Source organism: Homarus americanus, unplaced genomic scaffold, assembly GCF_018991925.1.
Source record: "Homarus americanus isolate GMGI-L3 unplaced genomic scaffold, GMGI_Hamer_2.0 scaffold19065, whole genome shotgun sequence".
Classification (NCBI taxonomy): domain Eukaryota; kingdom Metazoa; phylum Arthropoda; class Malacostraca; order Decapoda; family Nephropidae; genus Homarus; species Homarus americanus.
In genome coordinates this window covers 728,598-749,112 of record NW_024757463.1, presented here as the reverse complement: position 1 = coordinate 749,112, position 20,515 = coordinate 728,598, and the positions used below count along the sequence as shown (strand labels likewise).

General features: G+C 40.5%; 2 protein-coding genes across 2 annotated transcripts in view; both read left to right on the top strand.

Moving 5' to 3' along the window:
- The window catches only part of LOC121857531, a 40,714-nt gene extending 34,664 nt beyond the window's left edge, over window positions 1–6,050 (top strand). Inside the window, exons 10-22 of the mRNA XM_042353615.1 lie at window positions 1,070–1,194; window positions 1,332–1,460; window positions 1,637–1,779; window positions 2,058–2,316; window positions 2,688–2,826; window positions 2,983–3,101; window positions 3,418–3,497; window positions 3,814–3,870; window positions 4,004–4,109; window positions 4,294–4,389; window positions 4,613–4,726; window positions 5,223–5,420; window positions 5,886–6,050. Of these exons, the coding sequence (XP_042209549.1) occupies window positions 1,070–1,194; window positions 1,332–1,460; window positions 1,637–1,779; window positions 2,058–2,316; window positions 2,688–2,826; window positions 2,983–3,101; window positions 3,418–3,497; window positions 3,814–3,870; window positions 4,004–4,109; window positions 4,294–4,389; window positions 4,613–4,726; window positions 5,223–5,267 (1,412 nt within the window). The 3' untranslated portion in view covers window positions 5,268–5,420; window positions 5,886–6,050. The remainder of the gene's footprint in view (window positions 1–1,069; window positions 1,195–1,331; window positions 1,461–1,636; window positions 1,780–2,057; window positions 2,317–2,687; window positions 2,827–2,982; window positions 3,102–3,417; window positions 3,498–3,813; window positions 3,871–4,003; window positions 4,110–4,293; window positions 4,390–4,612; window positions 4,727–5,222; window positions 5,421–5,885) is intronic.
- Window positions 6,051–7,501: 1,451 nt separating this feature from the next.
- Window positions 7,502–9,920, top strand: LOC121857547 (urokinase-type plasminogen activator-like). Its single transcript, XM_042353631.1, has 4 exons — window positions 7,502–7,607; window positions 8,390–8,499; window positions 8,927–9,047; window positions 9,351–9,920. The coding sequence occupies exons 1-4, from the start codon at window positions 7,590–7,592 to the stop codon at window positions 9,639–9,641; spliced, it is 540 nt and encodes a 179-aa protein (XP_042209565.1). The 5' UTR covers window positions 7,502–7,589; the 3' UTR covers window positions 9,642–9,920.
- The last annotated feature ends 10,595 nt before the right edge of the window (window positions 9,921–20,515 follow it).

Below are 20,515 nucleotides of genomic sequence, written 5' to 3'. Positions count from 1 at the left end.
TTATAAGTAAACAAAGAATATTCTCCTCAAAACATGGAAATATTTGGCATCTACTAGTGGGTTATAAACTGAGTCCCTCTTATATAAACGATCCCTTGAGTAGATGATGCCAGATATAAATTGTCCAGGTAATTTTGTGTTTACCTGCACGTACTAACACCTGTAAATCAATAAATATACGTGTAATTGTGTTAAAATAATTATTATTATTATTATTATTAAGACTCACTTCAATATAACCAGTACTTAACATCCATTGTACACACTGTTATTATTATGTAAACAAACACAGTGGTGCCACATCTCATAAAACACACCATGTACTGTACTATGTGGAAGTGTGTCTATGTAAACAAACACAGTGGTGCCACATCTCATAAAACACACCATGTACTGTACTATGTGGAAGTGTGTCTATGTAAACAAACACAGTGGTGCCACATCTCATAAAACACACCATGTACTGTACTATGTGGAAGTGTGTCTATGTAAACAAACACAGTGGTGCCACATCTCATAAAACACACCATGTACTGTACTATGTGGAAGTGTGTCTATGTAAACAAACACAGTGGTGCCACATCTCATAAAACACACCATGTACTGTACTATGTGGAAGTGTCTATGTAAACAAACACAGTGGTGCCACATCTCATAAAACACACCATGTACTGTACTATGTGGAAGTGTGTCTATGTAAACAAACACAGTGGTGCCACATCTCATAAAACACACCATGTACTGTACTATGTGGAAGTGTGTCTATGTAAACAAACACAGTGGTGCCACATCTCATAAAACACACCATGTACTGTACTATGTGGAAGTGTGTCTATGTAAACAAACACAGTGGTGCCACATCTCATAAAACACACCATGTACTGTACTATGTGGAAGTGTGTCTATGTAAACAAACACAGTGGTGCCACATCTCATAAAACACACCATGTACTGTACTATGTGGAAGTGTCTATGTAAACAAACACAGTGGTGCCACATCTCATAAAACACACCATGTACTGTACTATGTGGAAGTGTGTCTATGAATATTTATACTGTGTGTGTGTAGCAGGTATGGCTCAGAGGACTACCACATTACTACGGCCATTGCATTCTAGTACTACAAGGTTACCAACTACTGCTACTACTACTACTACTACTACGACTACTACTACTAGAGCTACCGTTGCTAAGGTAAGTTTTGTCTACTACTACTACTATTATTTTTGCTACTACTACTACTACTACTACTGCTGCTATTATTATTTTTACTACTACAGGTGTATACCCAACAGGTGTATAATTAACAGGTGTATTTCATTTCTTCACAGGTGCGGTGTAGATCAGAGGAACACACCTGTGAGAGTAGCGACATATGTGTAGACCCCAAGCAGGTGTGTGATGGAGAGAGGCAGTGCCCACGGGGAGACGACGAACACCTTTGTAAACGCTTTCTGCAGGTGTGTAATGAGTGCAGGTGTGTTTTACTACAGGTGTGTGTGTGGGGGGGGGGGTATGTCTTTCTATCTATCTGTCTGTCTGTCTGTCTGTCTGTCTGTCTAGTCCCTCCCTCCTTCATCAACCTAATCACAGAACACACCCACAGACCCTAATTCTACCGCACCTTCCCTCACAGGGGTTCGAAGTGAGGAGGAAACGCACTCTAGTTGACGGTCAAGTGTTGGCCGTGTTCCCGAGGGCGGATGTTGGAGTGTGTGGTAAACAGTGTATTGAGAATTTCCTCTGTCGGGGTTTCCTGTTTAATGGAGTCACCAAACAGTGAGTATTGCGGGCTGGTGTTTGGCCTTTTGGGGAAATTTTTGGCCTTTTTTTGGCTTTTTTTTTACATTTATTTGGCCTTTTTTACATTTGGCCTTTTTTTTACATTTGGCCTTTTTTTACATTTGGCCTTTTTTACGTTTTTTTTACTTTTTATATAATTTTTTTGCCTTTTTGAATGTTTTTTGGCCATATTTTTAAATTTTCACCTTTTTTTTGATGTGACCTGACCTGACCTGATCAAATGTAATCTAACCAAACCTAACCAACTCCCACAGATGTATGTTAAGCAGTAATGACATCGGGTCTTCTGGCATCGTACCGTCTAATCAAGAGGACTTTTACGAGCTTCGCGCACGCCGACGCACCTGTAATGGACGGTTCACCTGCGCTAACGAGAGGTGTATAGACAGAAGAAAGAAATGTGACGGGCTTGATAACTGTGGCGATGGGACGGACGAGAAACAATGTGGAACAGCCGAGAAATTTGATATCGAGTTGATTGGTGGAAATAATCGCCATGAAGGGAATGTACAGGTGTGTGTGTGTGTGTCTGTGTACGTATGTAAGTCGTGGTGTGGTTGTGTATGTATGTGTATAGCTGTATATATATAATGTATAATATATATGTATGTGTATATACATATCAATACCATCAACCAAACACCCCTAACCTAACCAACCCACCTCCTCCCGCAGTATTCCTAAATCCAACTCAACTTGAAATATTAGCCAGGTACACCCTCCTCAACCCACCTCCTCCTGCAGTATCCTAAATCCAACTCAACTTGAAATATTAACCAGGTACACCCCTCCCCCCAACCCACCTCCTCCCGCAGTATCCTAAATCCAACTCAACTTGAAATATTAATCAGATAACACCCTCCCTCCCCCCTCTCTCTCCACAGGTAAAGGTGAATGGTGAATGGGGCTTCGTGTGCGATGATGGATTTGGATTCGAAGCCGCGGATCTGGTGTGTCGAAGCCTTGGTTATCCTTCAGCCGATAGTTTCACTCGTAATAATCGATACGGAAATAGTGACACAGGTTTGTATTGGTGTGTCTGTTGACCTGGATAGATAGATAGATAGATAGATAGATAGATAGATAGATAGACAGATAGATAGATAGATAGACACATAGATAGAATTCTCATGTACTCTACCCTACCCTAACGTAATCTAACCCGGATTTATCTTTCAGTATGGAGAAGGAGTCGACCTAAGTTCTGGTTGGACAAGTTAGCATGTACAGGACGTGAAGAGAACCTGTTTGAATGTCCGTCTGGCGGTGTGGGTGTACATGACTGTGGGTCCACGGAGGTATGTACACGTGTGCGTTATGTGTGTTTGTGTGGGGGAGGGAGTGGTGTGTAGGTGTGTTTACATGACTTTCTCCTATGGAATTATGTACACATGTGCGTTGATATCTATGTATGTGTAGGGGACTTCTGTGTGTGTGTGTGTGTACATGGCTGTTTCTCCTATGGAATTATGTTCACATGTGCGTGGATACCTATGTGTGTGTGTGGGGGGGGGTGGCGTGTACGTATGAGGTTTATCTATGTAAGTAGATTTGGTACACACCTGCAAAAAACAAACAAACAAAAACACACACCTGTCACATCCTCTCTTCCAGATTGCAGGTGTGGTGTGCCGGACAGGTGTGGCACTGTGCCTAAGTGACCAGTTCCAGTGGCTCAGCCCGACTCCACACCTGTAAGAGGTCACAGGTGTGCGATAAGGTCAAGGATTGTTTTGATGGCAGGTGAGTTGTTTGTGTGTGTGTGTGTGTGTGTGTGTGTGTGTGTGTGTTATTTTTGTGTGTATATTAATTTGTATGTATGTATGTATGTGTGTACCAGTTTGTTTATCTAATCAATACTACTACTACTACTACTACTACTACTACTACTACAACCACCCTCCCTACAGTGACGAGGCACCTGAACTATGTGACGATGTAGGAGTGACTCGTTTAGAAACTACGAGAAGTACTTTAGAAGGAACTACTGCCGGTACTGTCTACGTGAAGCACTTTGGTCAATGGGGTACTGTCTGTGATGATAGCTTTGATGACAGCCATGCTAAGGTAAGTTGTTCTGACTTATACATACATACAGACAGTCATACATACATACATACATACATACATACATATATATATTGATGGCTAGATAGATAGACAGATAGACAGACATACTAAGTAATAATAATCATTCCAGGTTGTCTGTCGGAGCCTCGGGTATCAAGGAGGGTGGGCGGTGGCCTACCGAGGCGTACTTCGGGCGTGGGCGTGGTGAGATACTAGTGGATGAACCTGGCTGTCGGGTGAGTGTCGGGATATTGGTGGATTCTGTCGGGGTATGTGGGTTGTGTCGGGGTTATGTCGGGGTTCTGTCGGGGGGTTCTGTCGGGATCTGTCGGGGTGTGTGAGTACTTGGGACACTTATAATAATGTCTTACCAACTTATTGTTACTTAGAATACTTATACAAATGTGTTTTACTTAACAGGGCAGTGAGTCATGGCTAGGACAATGTCTGGGCGTTGTCTGGGGCGTGACAGATTGTGACCATAGTGAAGATGTGGGCGTTTTATGCTCTGATGAGGTGAGTTGATGTCTGTTTAGCCATGTTTGGGTGTGTGTGTGTGTGTGTGTGTGTGTGTGTGTGTGTGTGTGTTATAAGCCATATGTCTGTCTGTGTCTGTATTTATTAGCCATATGTCTGTATCAATTATGTCTTGTGTGTATTAACCAATGAGGAACCAGTTTTAAGCCAATTAGGAAGAAATTTGACCAATCAGGAACTAATTTGACCAATCACATTACAGATTCAAGTGCGATTGGTTGATGGCCCGACTGTTAACAGCGGTCGGGCTGAGGTGAAGCTGGCTGGCAAATGGGGGACAATTTGTGACGATGATTTTGATGATTACGATGCCAAGGTGGGTGTTTTGTGTGGCCTGACCTGACCTGACTTGACCTAATGTATAACAAATCTACCCTAACCTGACCTGACCTGACCTAATGTGACCTAATCTATAACAAATCTATCCTAACCTTACCTACCCTGACCTGACTTGACCTAATGTGACCTAATCTATAACAAATCTATCCTAACCTTACCTACCCTGACCTGCGACCTAATGTGACCTAATCTATAACAAATCTATCCTAACCTTACCTACCCTGACTTGACCTAATGTGACTATCTATAACAAATCTACCCTGAGCTAACCTGACCTGACCTAATATAACCTAATATAATCTAACCTAATCTAATGTGTATCTAACCTAACTGAGACCTGTAGAACTGGGACCTATTATAACTGGGCCCTATTAGAACTGGGACCTATTAGAACTGGGCCCTATTAGAACTGAAAATGATCCTTAACACCCATTTGAACCAAGACCAATTCATGACTTAACTACCTTTTCCAGGTTGTTTGCCGTATGTTAGGTTACCAAGGTGATGCCATTGCATAAAAGCTCACTTTGGCGGGGTTCAGGGCCGGTCTGGCTGGATTCGATGGATTGTCAAGGAACCGAAACTGATTTGAGATTATGTAAGAAATCACAGCCAGGGTCATCTGATTGTACCCATTCAGAAGACGCTGGGGTGACATGTTATACTACAAGGTGAGTGTGTGGTGACCTGTGGTGTAATGGTGTTTGCTCGCCTCTCACAAGCATCTGGTCCAAGGTTCTATCCCCGGGCAGGGTGAGACTTTTGCCTCTGTCTATCCAGTAGTAATCGGGGACCTGGATGTTAATTTGTGGATTGTGTTCTGGGGTAATTGTTAGCCAGTGTAGTTGGTGAGTTGTCCGGTCTTCTCGGACTATTCCTTGACACTGGGTCGTGCAGCTCGTTATCTCAGGGTGTGGTTGTTGTGTTGGTGACAGCTTCTACACCTTAAACAAATCTACGTCTAGGTGGCTCTAGGGTCGGCCATCCTCGATACATGAGAGGCAACCATTATTATTATTATATATGTATACATAATTACATATACCTTCACATATCCTCAACAAACACACACAAACAACATCAACAAACACAATCCACGGAAGTAAACATACAGTACAAGATTTTTCCCTCCACAGACGCGGCGCCATCAATCGAGGGCTCCAGACAGCGCTGCCAGACAGGTGTGGGGAAGGACTGATTCTTCTTCGTCTTTCTTAATCGATAATTTTGCCAAGATTATCGGAGGCTCAACACAACAGCCTCTAGAGTATCCATGGCTGGTTTCTCTACAACTGAGAAGATGTAAGTTCCTAACCTAACCTAACCCTAGCAAACCCTAACCCTACCTAACCAAACCTACCTAACTACTCTTGACTAACCTAACCCTAATCTAACCTAACCTACCCTAACCATATTTAGCAACTAATAGATAGTAAATCACTTATGTACTCAAATCCTGTACTCAAATCGTCATACCTGTAATCTATTTTGGCATTACAAATTACAGGTGTGGGGTGCACAATAAACTAGCTTCTCTGGTGGTGGGACCCCCCTAAAAGGAATCATTCACTACCACAACAACAAACACCACCACCACCACCACCACCACCACCACCAACAACAACAACCACCACCACCACCACCACCACAACAACAACAACAACAACCACCACCACCACAAAACAACAACAACAACAACTAGCAACAACGACAACAGCAACAACACCAACCACAACAACACGACGACAACACCAAATGACAACATGCACATTACCCACCATAACATCACACATCATCACGGCCGCATCCAACAACAACAATAACAACAACGACAACAACATTTTCCACAACAATGACCGCAACTTATACAACAATGACAACAATGCCAACCAAGCCATTGAACAACCACAACAACAACCACCACACGAACAACAACGACCTTCACCACCACAACAAATGACCAACAAACCGCCACCACTCCAACAGGCCGCGTATGCACGCACTCCGCAACCACCACCGCATCCCGCAACAACAACAACGCCACCACCACCATAACAACAATAACAACACAATAACACCATACAACCAACAACACCACTCACAACAACAACTACCACAACCACAACCAACAACCACTTACATCACCGGCAACCATAACAAGCCAACCACCACACATCAGGCAATATACCACCACCACCACCAGAACAAGCAACAACCACCACCACCACCACATCGCAACAACAACAACAACAACAACCACCACCACATCACAACAACCAACCACCACCACATCACAACAACAACCACCACCACATCCCACAACAACAACCACCACCACCACCACAACAACAACAACAACAACAACCACCACCACCACCACCAAAACAACAACAACAACAACAACCACCACCACATCACAACAACAACCACTACCACCACACACAACCACCACCACCATCACAACAACAACCACCACCACCACCACATCACCACAGCAACAACCACCACCCACATCACAACAACAACCACCACCACCACCACCACATCACAACAACAACCACCACCACCACCACCAAAACAACAACAACCACCACCACCACAACAACAACAACCACCACCACCACCATCACAACAACAACCACCACCACCATCACAGCAACAACCACAACCACAACCACAACTACCACCATTACCACCATTTTTCGATATTTTCAGGAAGACTAAAGCATAATTGCGGTGGTGTTTATAGCGAAGGATTATGTGCTTACTGCCGCCCATTGGCTTCAAATCCACGGCCGTCAGGCTACGTCATAAGAGTGGGTGACTACTCTATAAACACGATGGAAAGTGACCAAGAGGTAAGGAAAGTAGGTGAGGTGGAGATACTATGTTAAGGGAAAGTAGGTAATGATGTGAGATTAGGGTTAGTTTTTTATGGGAGAATAACCTGGGAAGTACTTGTTGGTAGGGAAAGTAGCTTGGAGGGAGGTAATTTGCGGGTAGGGAAGTAGGTGGTGGATATAGAGAGCTGGGTAAGTAGTTTTGGGGTTAGTATCAATGATTTTTATGTGTCACTAGCTTAGGAAGTACTCACAAGGTTAGGAAAGTAGCTGGGGGAAGTACTTATGGTTAGGGAAGTAGGTACTAGTCTGTGTAGGGTTAGTATCAATGATTTTTAGGGTTCACTATACAGGGAAGTACTCACAAGGTTAGGAAAGTAGCTGAAATGAATATGGAAAGTAAGAGTAGTTGAAGGATAGTAGTTTAGTTTGATTGGACAGTAAATGATATATATAATAATAATAATGTTTATGAATGTAATTTGCCACTAACTACCACCACTGTCACTACCACCACTGCCACTACCACCACCACCACCACCACTACCACCACCACACCACTACCACCACCACCACCACACACCACCACTACCATCACACCACCCACCACCACACCACTACCACCACCACACCACACCACCACCACTACCACCACCACACCACAACAACAACCACCATCACATCCACAACAACAACCACCACAACCACTACACCACAACTACATCACCACTCACCACAACCACTACCACCACTATCACCACCACCACCACCACCACTATCACCCTCTCTCTCTTTTCCAGGACTTCCAGATTGAGAAGCTATGGATGCACGACGAATTTGACACCACAGTAGAGTTCAACAATGACCTGGCCATTCTCAAGGTCACCAGGAAGGGCGGCAGAGGTATCAGGTCAGTACAGGTCACGAGAGGTCAGCTGGGGTCATGTCAGGTCAGTAGAGGTCATGAGAGGTTAAATGGGGGGTCGTGTCAGGTCAGTACAGGACACGAAAGGTTAATTGGGGACATATCAGGTCAGCTAGGTCACGAGAGGTCAACTGGGGTCATATCAGGTCAGTACAGGTCACGATAGAAGTCAACTGGGTTAGATCAGGTCACGAGAGGTCACCTGGGGTCATATCAGGTCACTAGAGTGGGTAGCTTAGGTCATCAGGTCAATACTGCATCCAAATCATCTGTAATCTGTATTCACTGTATTTTAAAAGATCATACAGTCGACCCAGTTGAAAAATGGTCCCGAATTTTGTACTTTATAAGTCTGTAGCCTCTGTAATGACTGAACTGTATCTTAACCTACTGTAATGTGTCTTATCTACAGGTTCAGCAGGTCGATACAGCCAGCCTGTCTCCCTACTGAAGACGAGAGTTACAGTGGACTTGATGACTGTACTATTACAGGCTGGGGAACTACTTCAGAGAGGGCGCCTCCTATACCCCAGGTCTGTCTGTCTGTCTGTCTCTGTCTGTCTGTCTGTCTCTGTCTGTCTCTCTGTCTGTCTGTCTGTCTGTGTGTCTGTCTGTCTGTCCCTGTCTGTCTGTCTCTGTCTGTCTGTCTGTTTTTATTATGGACAGAAATCTAAATTTAGTTTGAAATATAAAAAAAATATATTGTTTTTATTATTATTCTTAGTAGTAGTAGTAGTAGTCATAATAATAGTAGTAGTAATAGTAGTCATAGTAGTAGAAATAATAGTAGTATTAATAGCACTAATAGTACCACCCTCATCCTTCTTCAAAACTAGGATCTACCACGATCAGGTGAAGTCAATATCTACGAGATGTCAACCTGTACTGGCCCAGGTAAATACGGCGCCTTTGAAGTCACCTCGGGTATGATCTGCGCAGGTAACCTAAATGGGAAAATAGACACGTGTACAGGTGATTCAGGAGGTCCATTAACCTGTAAAGTTAATGGGAAACACATTTTATATGGCATTACATCATGGGGTAAAGGTTGTGGAAGGAGACTGCAGCCGGGAATGTACACGAAAATAACTAAATTTTTGAGATGGATTCATGATATTATTGTATAGAAATTGGTTAGTGTAATAGGGACGTGGGCCTATTAACGTGTAGAATTAATAGAGACGTCAATTATCCGTGTTATTGTGTTATGCTCAATGAGTTATTTCCGGTGATGCTGGTAGATTTTTAGTGATTTGGGCAGATTTTTAAGTGATTTGGGCTGATTTTAAGTGATTTGGGCTGATTTTAAGTGATTTGGGCTGATTTTAAGTGATTTGGATGATTTTAAGTGATTTGGGCTGATTTTAAGTGATTTGGGCTGATTTTTAAGTGATTTGGGCTGATTTTAAGTGTTTGGGCGTTTTGATTTGGGCTGATTTTAGTGATTTGGATGATTTTAATGATTTGGGCAGATTTTAAGTGATTTGGGCTGATTTTTTAGTGATTTGGGCTGATTTTAAGTGATTTGGGCTGATTTTAAGTGATTTGGGCTGATTTTAAGTGATTTGGGCTGATTTTAAGTGACTGACTGATTTAAGTAACAGATTTAAGTTATTAATTATAACAAAAAATCAATAATTATACCAGATTTTTTTGATGAATTATTCCAGATTTTAGTAATTATATTAGATAAGAAATTCACGAAATCTACCAAAATCAGTGACTTTCAAAATCTGCCGTATTTTTTTATTCTCTGTATCGGCTGTAATTTGTAATGTGATTTTTTTTGTTTTGTGATTTTTAATGTGATTTTGTAATTGTGTTTTGTGTTTGAATTTTGTTTTTTAATGGCTATGTCTAGTTCAGCAGCCATTAGGTACATAAGATATTGTAATTCTGTTTATTATTATTATTATTTTAGGTAACTCTGGTGATGTATTGTTAATTTTTTTATATAATTAAGTAATTTTAATTTTTTTTTAATTGATGCTCTAATATTCGACTGGGTCACGTAAATGATTTCAGTGATACACAACCCGTATTTAATTTCTCAATGACGTCATCTCGGAAAAACAAATGAACGTCTCAATTTCACATTCAATGGTGGAATTTTTTTAAATCAGTATCTTTCTAAGTGCAATTAAATAATGCTCGACTGTATATAATTAAGTTTGACAATTATAATTCCTTAAGATTAATTTTATTTAAGACAATACAGTATTATAAGGCATTAGTAGACATTTGGGGCATTTGCTATCATGAGGCATTAATGGTCTTTGTGGTGTCACTTCTGTAATATAAATCTATCATGTCTATAGGCTGTCAGAATATGTCTTCTAAGCACATATTTAAACTTAATATATCAGGAATTCGTGTTTTTTTTAATTCCAATGTTCACGTCGTTAGGTTAGGTTAGATTGGGGCCTATTAGGAGCTCATTTGACTAATCCTCTCTCTCTCTCTCTCTCTCTCTCTCTCTTCTCTCTCTCTCTCTCTCTCTCTCTCGTATTAATTACAAACAAAACCATATTACTGTTGCAAGTTTATTTCTGCAACAATACACCAAATCACTGTAATATCCCTGTAATGTGTAGGTTTTGTATCTGTCTGTGGTGAAACTTATGTATTTACTGTAATACTGTAGTTAATAGCACTGTAATAAACTAGTACTGTATTTATAGAGTTAATGCTATCTGTTGTTACTGTAATACATAATTTTGTAACTATATATTACAAAACAATTGGTTACTTACTGTAATCTCAAATTATACTGTAATTTTTCCACTCCATTATCATGTAACATCATGTAATCCTCTATTCTCTACTGTAATGTATGTAACTAATGTAATTGTCAACTCTTTGTATAATTTGTAGTTCTTGTTGGTTCTGTAATTCTCCTGTAGTCTCTGTAGCACTCTTTATCATGGCAGTATTAATATAACTGTATTTTGCATTTATGTATTTTGAAATTTATTACATTTTTTTGGTATTTGTATTTAGAAACTAATTCACCCCCTGTTCTATTGGGCCCCTGTTCTATTGGGCCCCTGTTCTGTGGGCCCTGTTCTATTGGGCCCCTGTTCTATTGGGCCCCTGTTCTATTGGGCCCCTGTTCTATTGGGCCCCTGTTCTGTGGGCCCTGTTCCTGTGGGCCCCTGTTCTATGGGCCCTGTTCTATTGGGCCCCTGTTTTTATTGGGCCCCTGTTCCTGTGGGCCCTTGTTCTATGGGCCCTTGTCATGGGCCCTGTCCTGTGGGCCCTTGTTCTATTGGGCCCCTGTTCTATGGTCCCTGTTCTATGTGACCCCCTGTTCTAATGGGCCCCTGTTCTAATGGGCCCCTGTCATGTCAGGCCCCTGTCATATTGGGCCCCTATTCCCTGTGGTCCCTTGTTCCTAATGGGCCCTGTTCCTGTGAGGCCCCTGTCATATTGAGGCCCCTGCATATTGGGCCCCTGTTCTTATGGTCCCCTTGTTCTAATGGGCCCTGTCATAATGGGCCCCTGTTCTATTGGGCCCCTGTCATATTGGGCCCTGTCATATTGGGCCCCTGTTCTAGTGGGCCCTGTTCCGATGGGCCCCTGTTCTGTGGCCCCTTGTTCTATTGGGCCCCTGTTGTAATAGAACTGGGGCCTAATAGAACTCTCACGTACAGTATCCACCAGTTAAGTCAATTGAGCGTTAATAGTGTCTCCCTGTAATGCATTATTGTTATTGTGTTGTTATCAAATAAACCAGTTTTAATATTTATTTATGGGTTTTGTTTATTTATCCGTTTGTTCGTTAGTTATTTGTTCATTCGTTGGTTATTTGTTCATTAGTTATTTGTTCAGTGTCACTTCAATATCCTCACTTTGGTTCCTTATTATCCACAAGTCATCACAATCTCCTTTGACCTATGTGCACCTTGACCTCATTAATTAGTGTTACCTGTGTGTGTGTGTGTGTGTGTCTGTGTCTGTGTCTGTGTCTGTGTCTGTGTGTGTCTGTGTGTGTGTCTGTGTGTGTGTGTGTCTGTCTGTCTGTGGCCTCTCCAGAAATCTGTTTTTCTCATCAAACTCAAAATCTAAACTACCCATGAATTTTCGTTCTTTTTGCGCTCGTAGATAGAAAGATAGATAAATAAATAGATGAGGATAGGGGGGAAGGATAGGTAGATAGATAGAGGGTAGTAGGAATAGAGAAATGAATAAACAGAAGGATAAATCGATAACTTAGACGGAATATACACAATGAATGGATAGATGGATACCCAATCAAATTCATCTCTTATTAAATATCCTTTAATAATAATAATAAAAACGTGAATTTAATCTTATTCCTAAACATAAATCACTTTTATTAACCTAAGATTGGCATATAGGCATAAATATAGCATAAAGGGCATTTAAGGGGGCATTAGAGGCATTTTGCTATAGTTACCCCTTCCGTTTTCTATGAGGTTTAATGACAGTAGGTGAATCTCTCTATAAACTACTGTCATTTTTTAACTTTCTCGTTATTTGATGATAATTGAGAGAATTATGATAAGAATAAGAGAAAAGGGGAAGAATTGGTGAAGATAATGATAAGGTGAGAAGTGAGGTAACTACAGGTGAGAGATGAGAGGTGAGGTAAGTGTCTAAAACCTGCTGTCATTAATATAGCCCATGTAGGTGTGTGTATTTCTGTGTGTATATAGCCCATGTAGGTGTGTGTATTTCAGTGTGTATATAGCCCATGTAGGTGTGTGTATTTCAGTGTGTATATAGCCCATGTAGGTGTGTGTATTTCAGTGTGTATATAGCCCATGTAGGTGTGTGTATTTCTGTGTGTATATATAGTCCATGTAGGTGTGTGTATTTCTGTGTGTATATAGCCCATGTAGGTGTGTGTTTCAGTGTGTATATAGCCCATGTAGGTGTGTGTATTTCTGTGTGTATATAGTCCATGTAGGTGTGTGTATTTCAGTGTGTATATAGCCCATGTAGGTGTGTGTATTTTAGCTTATTCGGATAATTTATTCTGGTGGTAAGAAAACTTTATATTTTAAGGTGAAATATTATCAGGTAGCTGCTAGGGTTAGGTTAGGTTTGATTACATTATATTATGGGTAAAGGTGGATGAGAAGGTTAGGTTAGGTTTGATTACATTATATTATGGGTAAAGGTGGATGAGAAGGTTAGGTTAGGTTTGATTACATTATATTATGGGTAAAGGTGGATGAGAAGGTTAGGTTAGGTTTGATTACATTATATTATGGGTAAAGGTGGACAAGAAGGTTAGGTTAGGTTTGATTACATTATATTATGGGTAAAAGTGGACGAGAAGGTTAGGTTAGGTTTGATTACATTATATTATGGGTAAGGTGGACGAGAAGGTTAGGTTAGGTTTGATTACATTATATTATGGGTAAGGGTGGACGAGAAGGTTAGGTTAGGTTAGGTTTGATTACATTATATTATGGGTAAAGGTGGATGAGAAGGTTAGTTAGGTTTGATTACATTATATTATGGGTAAAGGTGGATGAGAAGGTTAGGTTAGGTTGATTACATTATATTATGGGTAAAGGTGGATGAGAAGGTTAGGTTAGGTTGATTACATTATATTATGGGTAAAGGTGGATGTGAAGGTTAGGTTGGTTGATTACATTATTATGGGTAAGGTGGATGAGAAGGTTAGGTTAGGTTTGATTACATTATATTATGGGTAAAGGTGGACAAGAAGGTTAGGTTAGGTTTGATTACATTATATTATGGGTAAAGGTGGATGAGAAGGTTAGGTTAGGTTTGATTACATTATATTATGGGTAAAGTGGACGAGAAGGTTAGGTTAGGTTTGATTACATTATATTATGGGTAAAGGTGGACGAGAAGGTTAGGTTAGGTTTGATTACATTATATTATGGGTAAAGGTGGACGAGAAGGTTAGGTTAGGTTTGATTACATTATATTATGGGTAAAGGTGGACAAGAAGGTTAGGTTAGGTTAGGTTTGATTGTTTTTGTTTTTGGTAGCGGACTTCACTATCTAGAGTCAGGAGTCTATGACCTGCGCTGATCCTATACATTTTGTATTTCCCGCACAATAGGATCTTAAACCAACTCTATTTATATGTTATGAGGATCATTTTGTTGGAATCCATTCACATATTATACCATTTGATTCATTACAGCACCTTACAAGTAGCATTGGATAATAAGTGAACTGTGTGTTGCTATACTTATTGTTCTACCACAAGAGGAGACAAGCAAGCCATAGTTAGGGCGTCTTGTGACAGATGCTCATTGTCTTATTACAAGATAATTATCCTTGTGGAGGATGAAGACCTTCTACAAGAGTTCATCTGTGAACATGGACTAGTTGGCAGGATGTTAAGTGTTCAAAATGTGGCAGAGAACTGACACTCAACAAGAAATATTTATTAGTGTGTAACAAATGATCTTACTCATGTGAGGACAAAAGACGAAATATTTCACAATGCAGCTTCAAGAAAAATCTTTTCACTGGTACATGTTGTTAAGAATTGTGTTTCTCTAACTAGAATTAAACCAAAATTTCTAGAGATACTATTTACATGATACTGAACCTGAAAATGGAGAAGAGAATGAAGAGAACCTGACCTAGCCGAGGAGTGAACCCTCTGCCATAATAAGCATAAAGTTAGGTAAAGTTGGTCAGGTTCTGTTAGATTCTGTCGGTTCTCGTCTCTGTTTCCGTGTTAGGTATCGTGTAAATAGTACTAACCATCTCCTTCACCTTTACCATACAATATTGTGTTGGTCGTGTTAGGTCAGGTTAAGTCATGTTAGATTAGGTTAAGTCATGTTAGATTAGGTTAAGTCATGTTAGATTAGGTTAAGTCATGTTAGATTAGGTTAAGTCATGTTAGATTAGGTTAAGTATGGTTAAGTAAGTTAGTTAGGAGAGCATCACAGTGGTTAATGTTAAGGTGAAATAAGCTGGGACCAATCTTCAGGTGATCCAAAATATGTTTAACTATATTAACTAAACAACTGGACGCAGTAAATTAATTTACAGTAAGTAAAGTAAAATGTTGTGTTGTGTTAAGTTGTCCCATTGTGTGTGATGCTACACAACACAACTCACAACAGCAGACAACACAAAGCTGATGACAGTATAACATCACACTTTTGTTTTACATTAATATCTACTGTTTAAAGTTGTTCACCCCATATATATTAATATATGTATATTATTGTTATCTCAGGCTGATATAGCCTGCCAGAGACCTCCCCAGGCTGATATAACCTGCCAGAGACTACCCCAGGCTGATATAACCTGTCGCAGATTACCCCAGGCTGATATAACCTGCCACAGACTACCCCAGGCTGATATAACCTGCCACAGACTACCCCAGGCTGATATAACCTGCCACAGACTACCCCAGGCTGATATAACCTGCCACAGACTACCCCAGGCTGTTATAACCTGCCACAGACTACCCCAGGCTGATATAACCTGCCACAGACTACCCCAGGCTGATATAACCTGCCACAGACTACCCCAGGCTGTTATAACACACTGACTGACAACTTGTACAGAAAAAGGTGAGCATTTAGTCCTGTGTGTAATTATGGTGTTGAGGGATAACATTTGTAATATGATTCAAGTAAATATTCCATAAGAAGAGCTGTAGATCACTTGACTTAACCTCTTGAGTACAATTATCAAAGGTTTTTAGTACAATGCCTTAATCCCTAGAGTACTATATCTTAACCCTTTGAATATGATGACGTTCCCAAGAGTACATTAATATTAGTGTGGTCATTAGACTCAATAAGTTACGGGAAACTAACCATAATAAAGTGATATTGAGTCTCAACTATAAGATGAATCACAAGGGTGAGACAGGGAGAGTAGGTCTTCCTGTTACTGCCAGTACAGTAAAGGGTGACTCAGGTCCCTCTCCTCCCTTTGTGGCACCTGAGTGTTCTGGAAACTGATGTTGGTCCAGCTGTCCTGGTTATCTAATTCAGCCAAGCAATAGAGGATTGATGTGCTTACATGGTGGTGAAGACTCTCTAGCCTTCTTGTACAGGGTACCTTCATACCAGCTGCCTCATTTATTGGCATCTGGTAGGTAGGTAGTGTTTGGTTACCTCAGGGAGTTGTGACACAGTTTTGTGTGCTGTTCCCTCCCTGTGTGTTGGCATTAAGTGTTACTGTGCCTCCAGCTGAGGTCACATCCAACACATTCTTGCACATTTAAAATCATTCACACTTTGTTTCAGTCCAATATGTTTGTGTCAATCATTTCACCTATAGAGTTAGCAGATAGTAATATTTGGCCAATAACATGATGAGTGAAGCTGTAGAGAGAGGGTATGTGTCGTCTGGCTTAGTGGGTCCAGTGTCTTACTGACTCTTACATCAGTAATATTCTTGTCTTCTGAAGTGAGAGAGAATGAAAGGGAACAGCTTCATAATGATATGATTGGGGACACAGTCACTACAGTAAGTTTATTCAAGATGAAACTGGTGAAATAACAGAATATGAGGGACAGATGGAACATATCACACAGTCCCACTGTTGACTCGTGTAAGATAAGTGACATGATGGTAAGTGAGAATGTAATGCATATTGTTCATAATATTGTTAGATATGTGTTTAATGTTTGCTTCTGGGAGCAAAACTTGAGTTTACCCACGTCTGTACTCTAGTCTACTCTAGTCAACTCTACTCTACACTACTCTACTCTACTCTACACTACACTGCTCTACACTGCTCTATTCTACTCTACTCTACACTACTCTACACTACTCTACTCTATTCTACTCTACTCTACTTTACTCTACACTACTGTATTCTCTTCTACTCTACTTTACTCTACATTAATTTCGTTTATTATTCACAGGTTGAAGGGTTAAAAGTTGGTACCATAGGCCTGATTGTCTATTAGGGGCAGTGTGGATACAGCAGACTGTAGACCAAGCCATTTTCTGGTGCACAAGGAGACAGTGTGACTGGCATGACGTTCACTTTGTCATGTGTAATGTTAGGTACCCAGTCACAGCTGGGTAAACTGTGTGTGAACTTGGGACCCTTCGGACAGGAGACAAGTACTGTATCCACTTGACCTCTGCGTCTCTTGACACTTGCCTAATACTGTAAATATTATGATTATATATTGTTTAACACTTTCCCCGTATTTCACGCACCTTCCATTTAATTCTGACTACTGCCAGACCATTTAATTCTGACTACTGCCAGACCATTTAATTCTGACTACTGCCAGACCATTTAATTCTGACTACTGCCAGACCATTTAATTCTGACTACTGCCAGACATTTTATTCAGCTTAGGGTAACCTCCCACAGCCAATGGGTTAATTATTCCTTATGTGTGGTTAGAATATGAATTGTTTAGGGTAAGAATTAATGGACGAGAGAACTTGATGATGTATCTGCATTTCATACTTTTCCCCTCAAACTTTGTCATAAACCCTCATTAACTGTAATTAAACCTTTGTAATTACTTTTGGAATATTATCTAAGGCAAAATATTTTGTTTCAGATACTGTGATGTCACATCTCAAGACCAAGTGTAACTAAGTAGAAGTTCACAATGTCAAGCAGAGATAAAAAGTTCTCCTGTGAGGAATGTGGCAAACAGTTTGGCTTAAAGTCTACTCTTCAGACACATTTACTTGTACACAATGGTGTGAAGGAGTTTGAATGTGAGGAATGTTTGAAATGTTTCTCCCTGAAGAGTTATCTCAAGACACACATTCTTGTACACAATGGTATAAAGGAGTTTAAATGTGAGGAATGTGGGAAACATTTGTCATCTAAGAGTCATCTCAAGACACACATTCTTGGACACAGTGGTATAAAGGAGTTTAAATGTGAGGAATGTGGGAAATGTTTCTCCCTGAAGAGTACTCTCAAGACACACATTCTTGGACACAGTGGTATAAAGGAGTTTGAATGTGAGGAATGTGGGAAATGTTTCTCCCTGAAGAGTACTCTCCAGACACACATTCTTGGACACAGTGATATAAAGGAGTTTGAATGTGAGGAATGTGGAAAATGTTTCTCCCTGAAGAGTAATCTCAAGACACACATTCTTGGACACAGTGGTATAAAGGAGTTTGAATGTGAGGAATGTGGGAAATGTTTCTCACAGAAGAGTCATCTCAAGACACACATTCATGGGCACAGTGGTATAAAGGAGTTTGAATGTGAGGAATGTGGGAAATATTTCTTCCTGAAGGATGTCTAACGTCATGAATGTGTGTAGAAAGGGAATTCAATAAATGTTTGAATGACTTTAACAGAGGTAAATGTGACTCATAAGCTTGAATACAGTGATATCATCAATATAAAACCACTTGAACAAACTCTATGAATATAGCAAATAAGACAAGTGACAGTGCCACTTTTGTAGATATTAAACACAAGTTGTAATTATCTGCTCTTATGTGTAAATTTCTTCTACCATGGCCTTAGTACTTTACCATGACATGATGGAGTATGTTAGAAAAATAAACTTGTGTTAGTTGAGGGGTATCCTGTAGTCTAGTAGAACTTGTACAATAATTTTGTTAACATGTAATGGTCACATGTAGACCCAGCCATGTTGATTTGGCTTGGTAATCAGGTGATGTTTGTTGACTTAGTCATGTCCTGTTGTCCCTTGTGTATTGTACTAACATGTATGCGTACCATCTGTGATGTACTAACATGTACTGTACATTACCAACTGTGATGTGCTAGCATGTACTGTCATTACCAACTGTGATGTACTACATGTCTGTACGTTTGTTGTATGCATTACCACTGTGATGTACTAACATGTACTGTACATTACCAACTGTGTCTAACATGTACTGCATTACCAACTGTGATATGCTAACATGTATTTTGCATTACCAACTGTGATGTACTAACATGTACTGTACATTACCAACTTTGTTGTACTGTACTGTCAGATGCTACTAGGTATCCAAGGGCTCTGTGTTATATATGTATGTTCTTATGGTAATGTATAACATACATTCATGTTATCTTAATTGTGTATTTTTTTTGTATATAGTGGGTTGTTGTATATAATACAGTGGGGTATGCTATAGCGAATGTGGTGGTTCCAGGAGCTTGTTAGTTATAGTATTAGTTAAGTATAGGATTAATCGTTCGGCCGGCAAATACAACGTTATGCTGGAAAAATTCTGTGGAAAATGTAAAAAATCGGTGCTTTATCTTGGCTTAGTATTGTTCATATGCAGGACAGAGGCAGAGGGGGAGGGGAGGAGAATTGGAGGTGGAAGGAGAGGTCATCCTTCCTGGCCCTCTTTGGTGACTGTCTCACAGGCACTTTGTCTGGTTCTTTTGTTACCTTTGTAAAAAGGAATCCAGGGTTGGCTGCTTCAACGTTGGTTTCTGCCTTCAAAAAGTAGTTCATAACATTGTCGTTGAACACACTGATGGCCTTTGCACAGAACCAACATCAGGATGATAATCCTCAACAATTTGGACAGTTTGCTCAACAAAGAACACATCCTTGAGATCTTTGGCTGGAATGATGTGACTTTCCTCCTTGTCCTCCTCCTCCCTGACTCCTCAGGGTTAAGCTCCGCTTCAGTGTCTATTTTTCCTTTTGTGGAGCTCAAGCAGCTCCTCAGTGGACGGTTTCTTACTGTGCTCTTCACCAACTCCTCAACATCATCATCATCCACTTCCAGGCCATGGATTTGCCCAGTGACACAATTTCTTGAACAGCAGCCTCTTCTTCTGACTTTTCAAGCCTTCAAGTCTCTGAAGGACACATTCAGGCTTGTGGCCTCCAAGCAACACAAAGACACCTCACAGTAACCTCTTTCCAGGCTGAAGTGTAATTAAATCACAGGGTCTGCTATATTTGGTAGCTCTTCCAAAATTCCTTCTAAGCTAACATCACTGGAAGAAGTGGGCCATAAAACATTTTTCTAAACAGTGCACTTTGTGTACAGCTTCTTAAAGTTAGAGAGTACCTACTGTTGATCCATGGGCTGGATGAGAGGT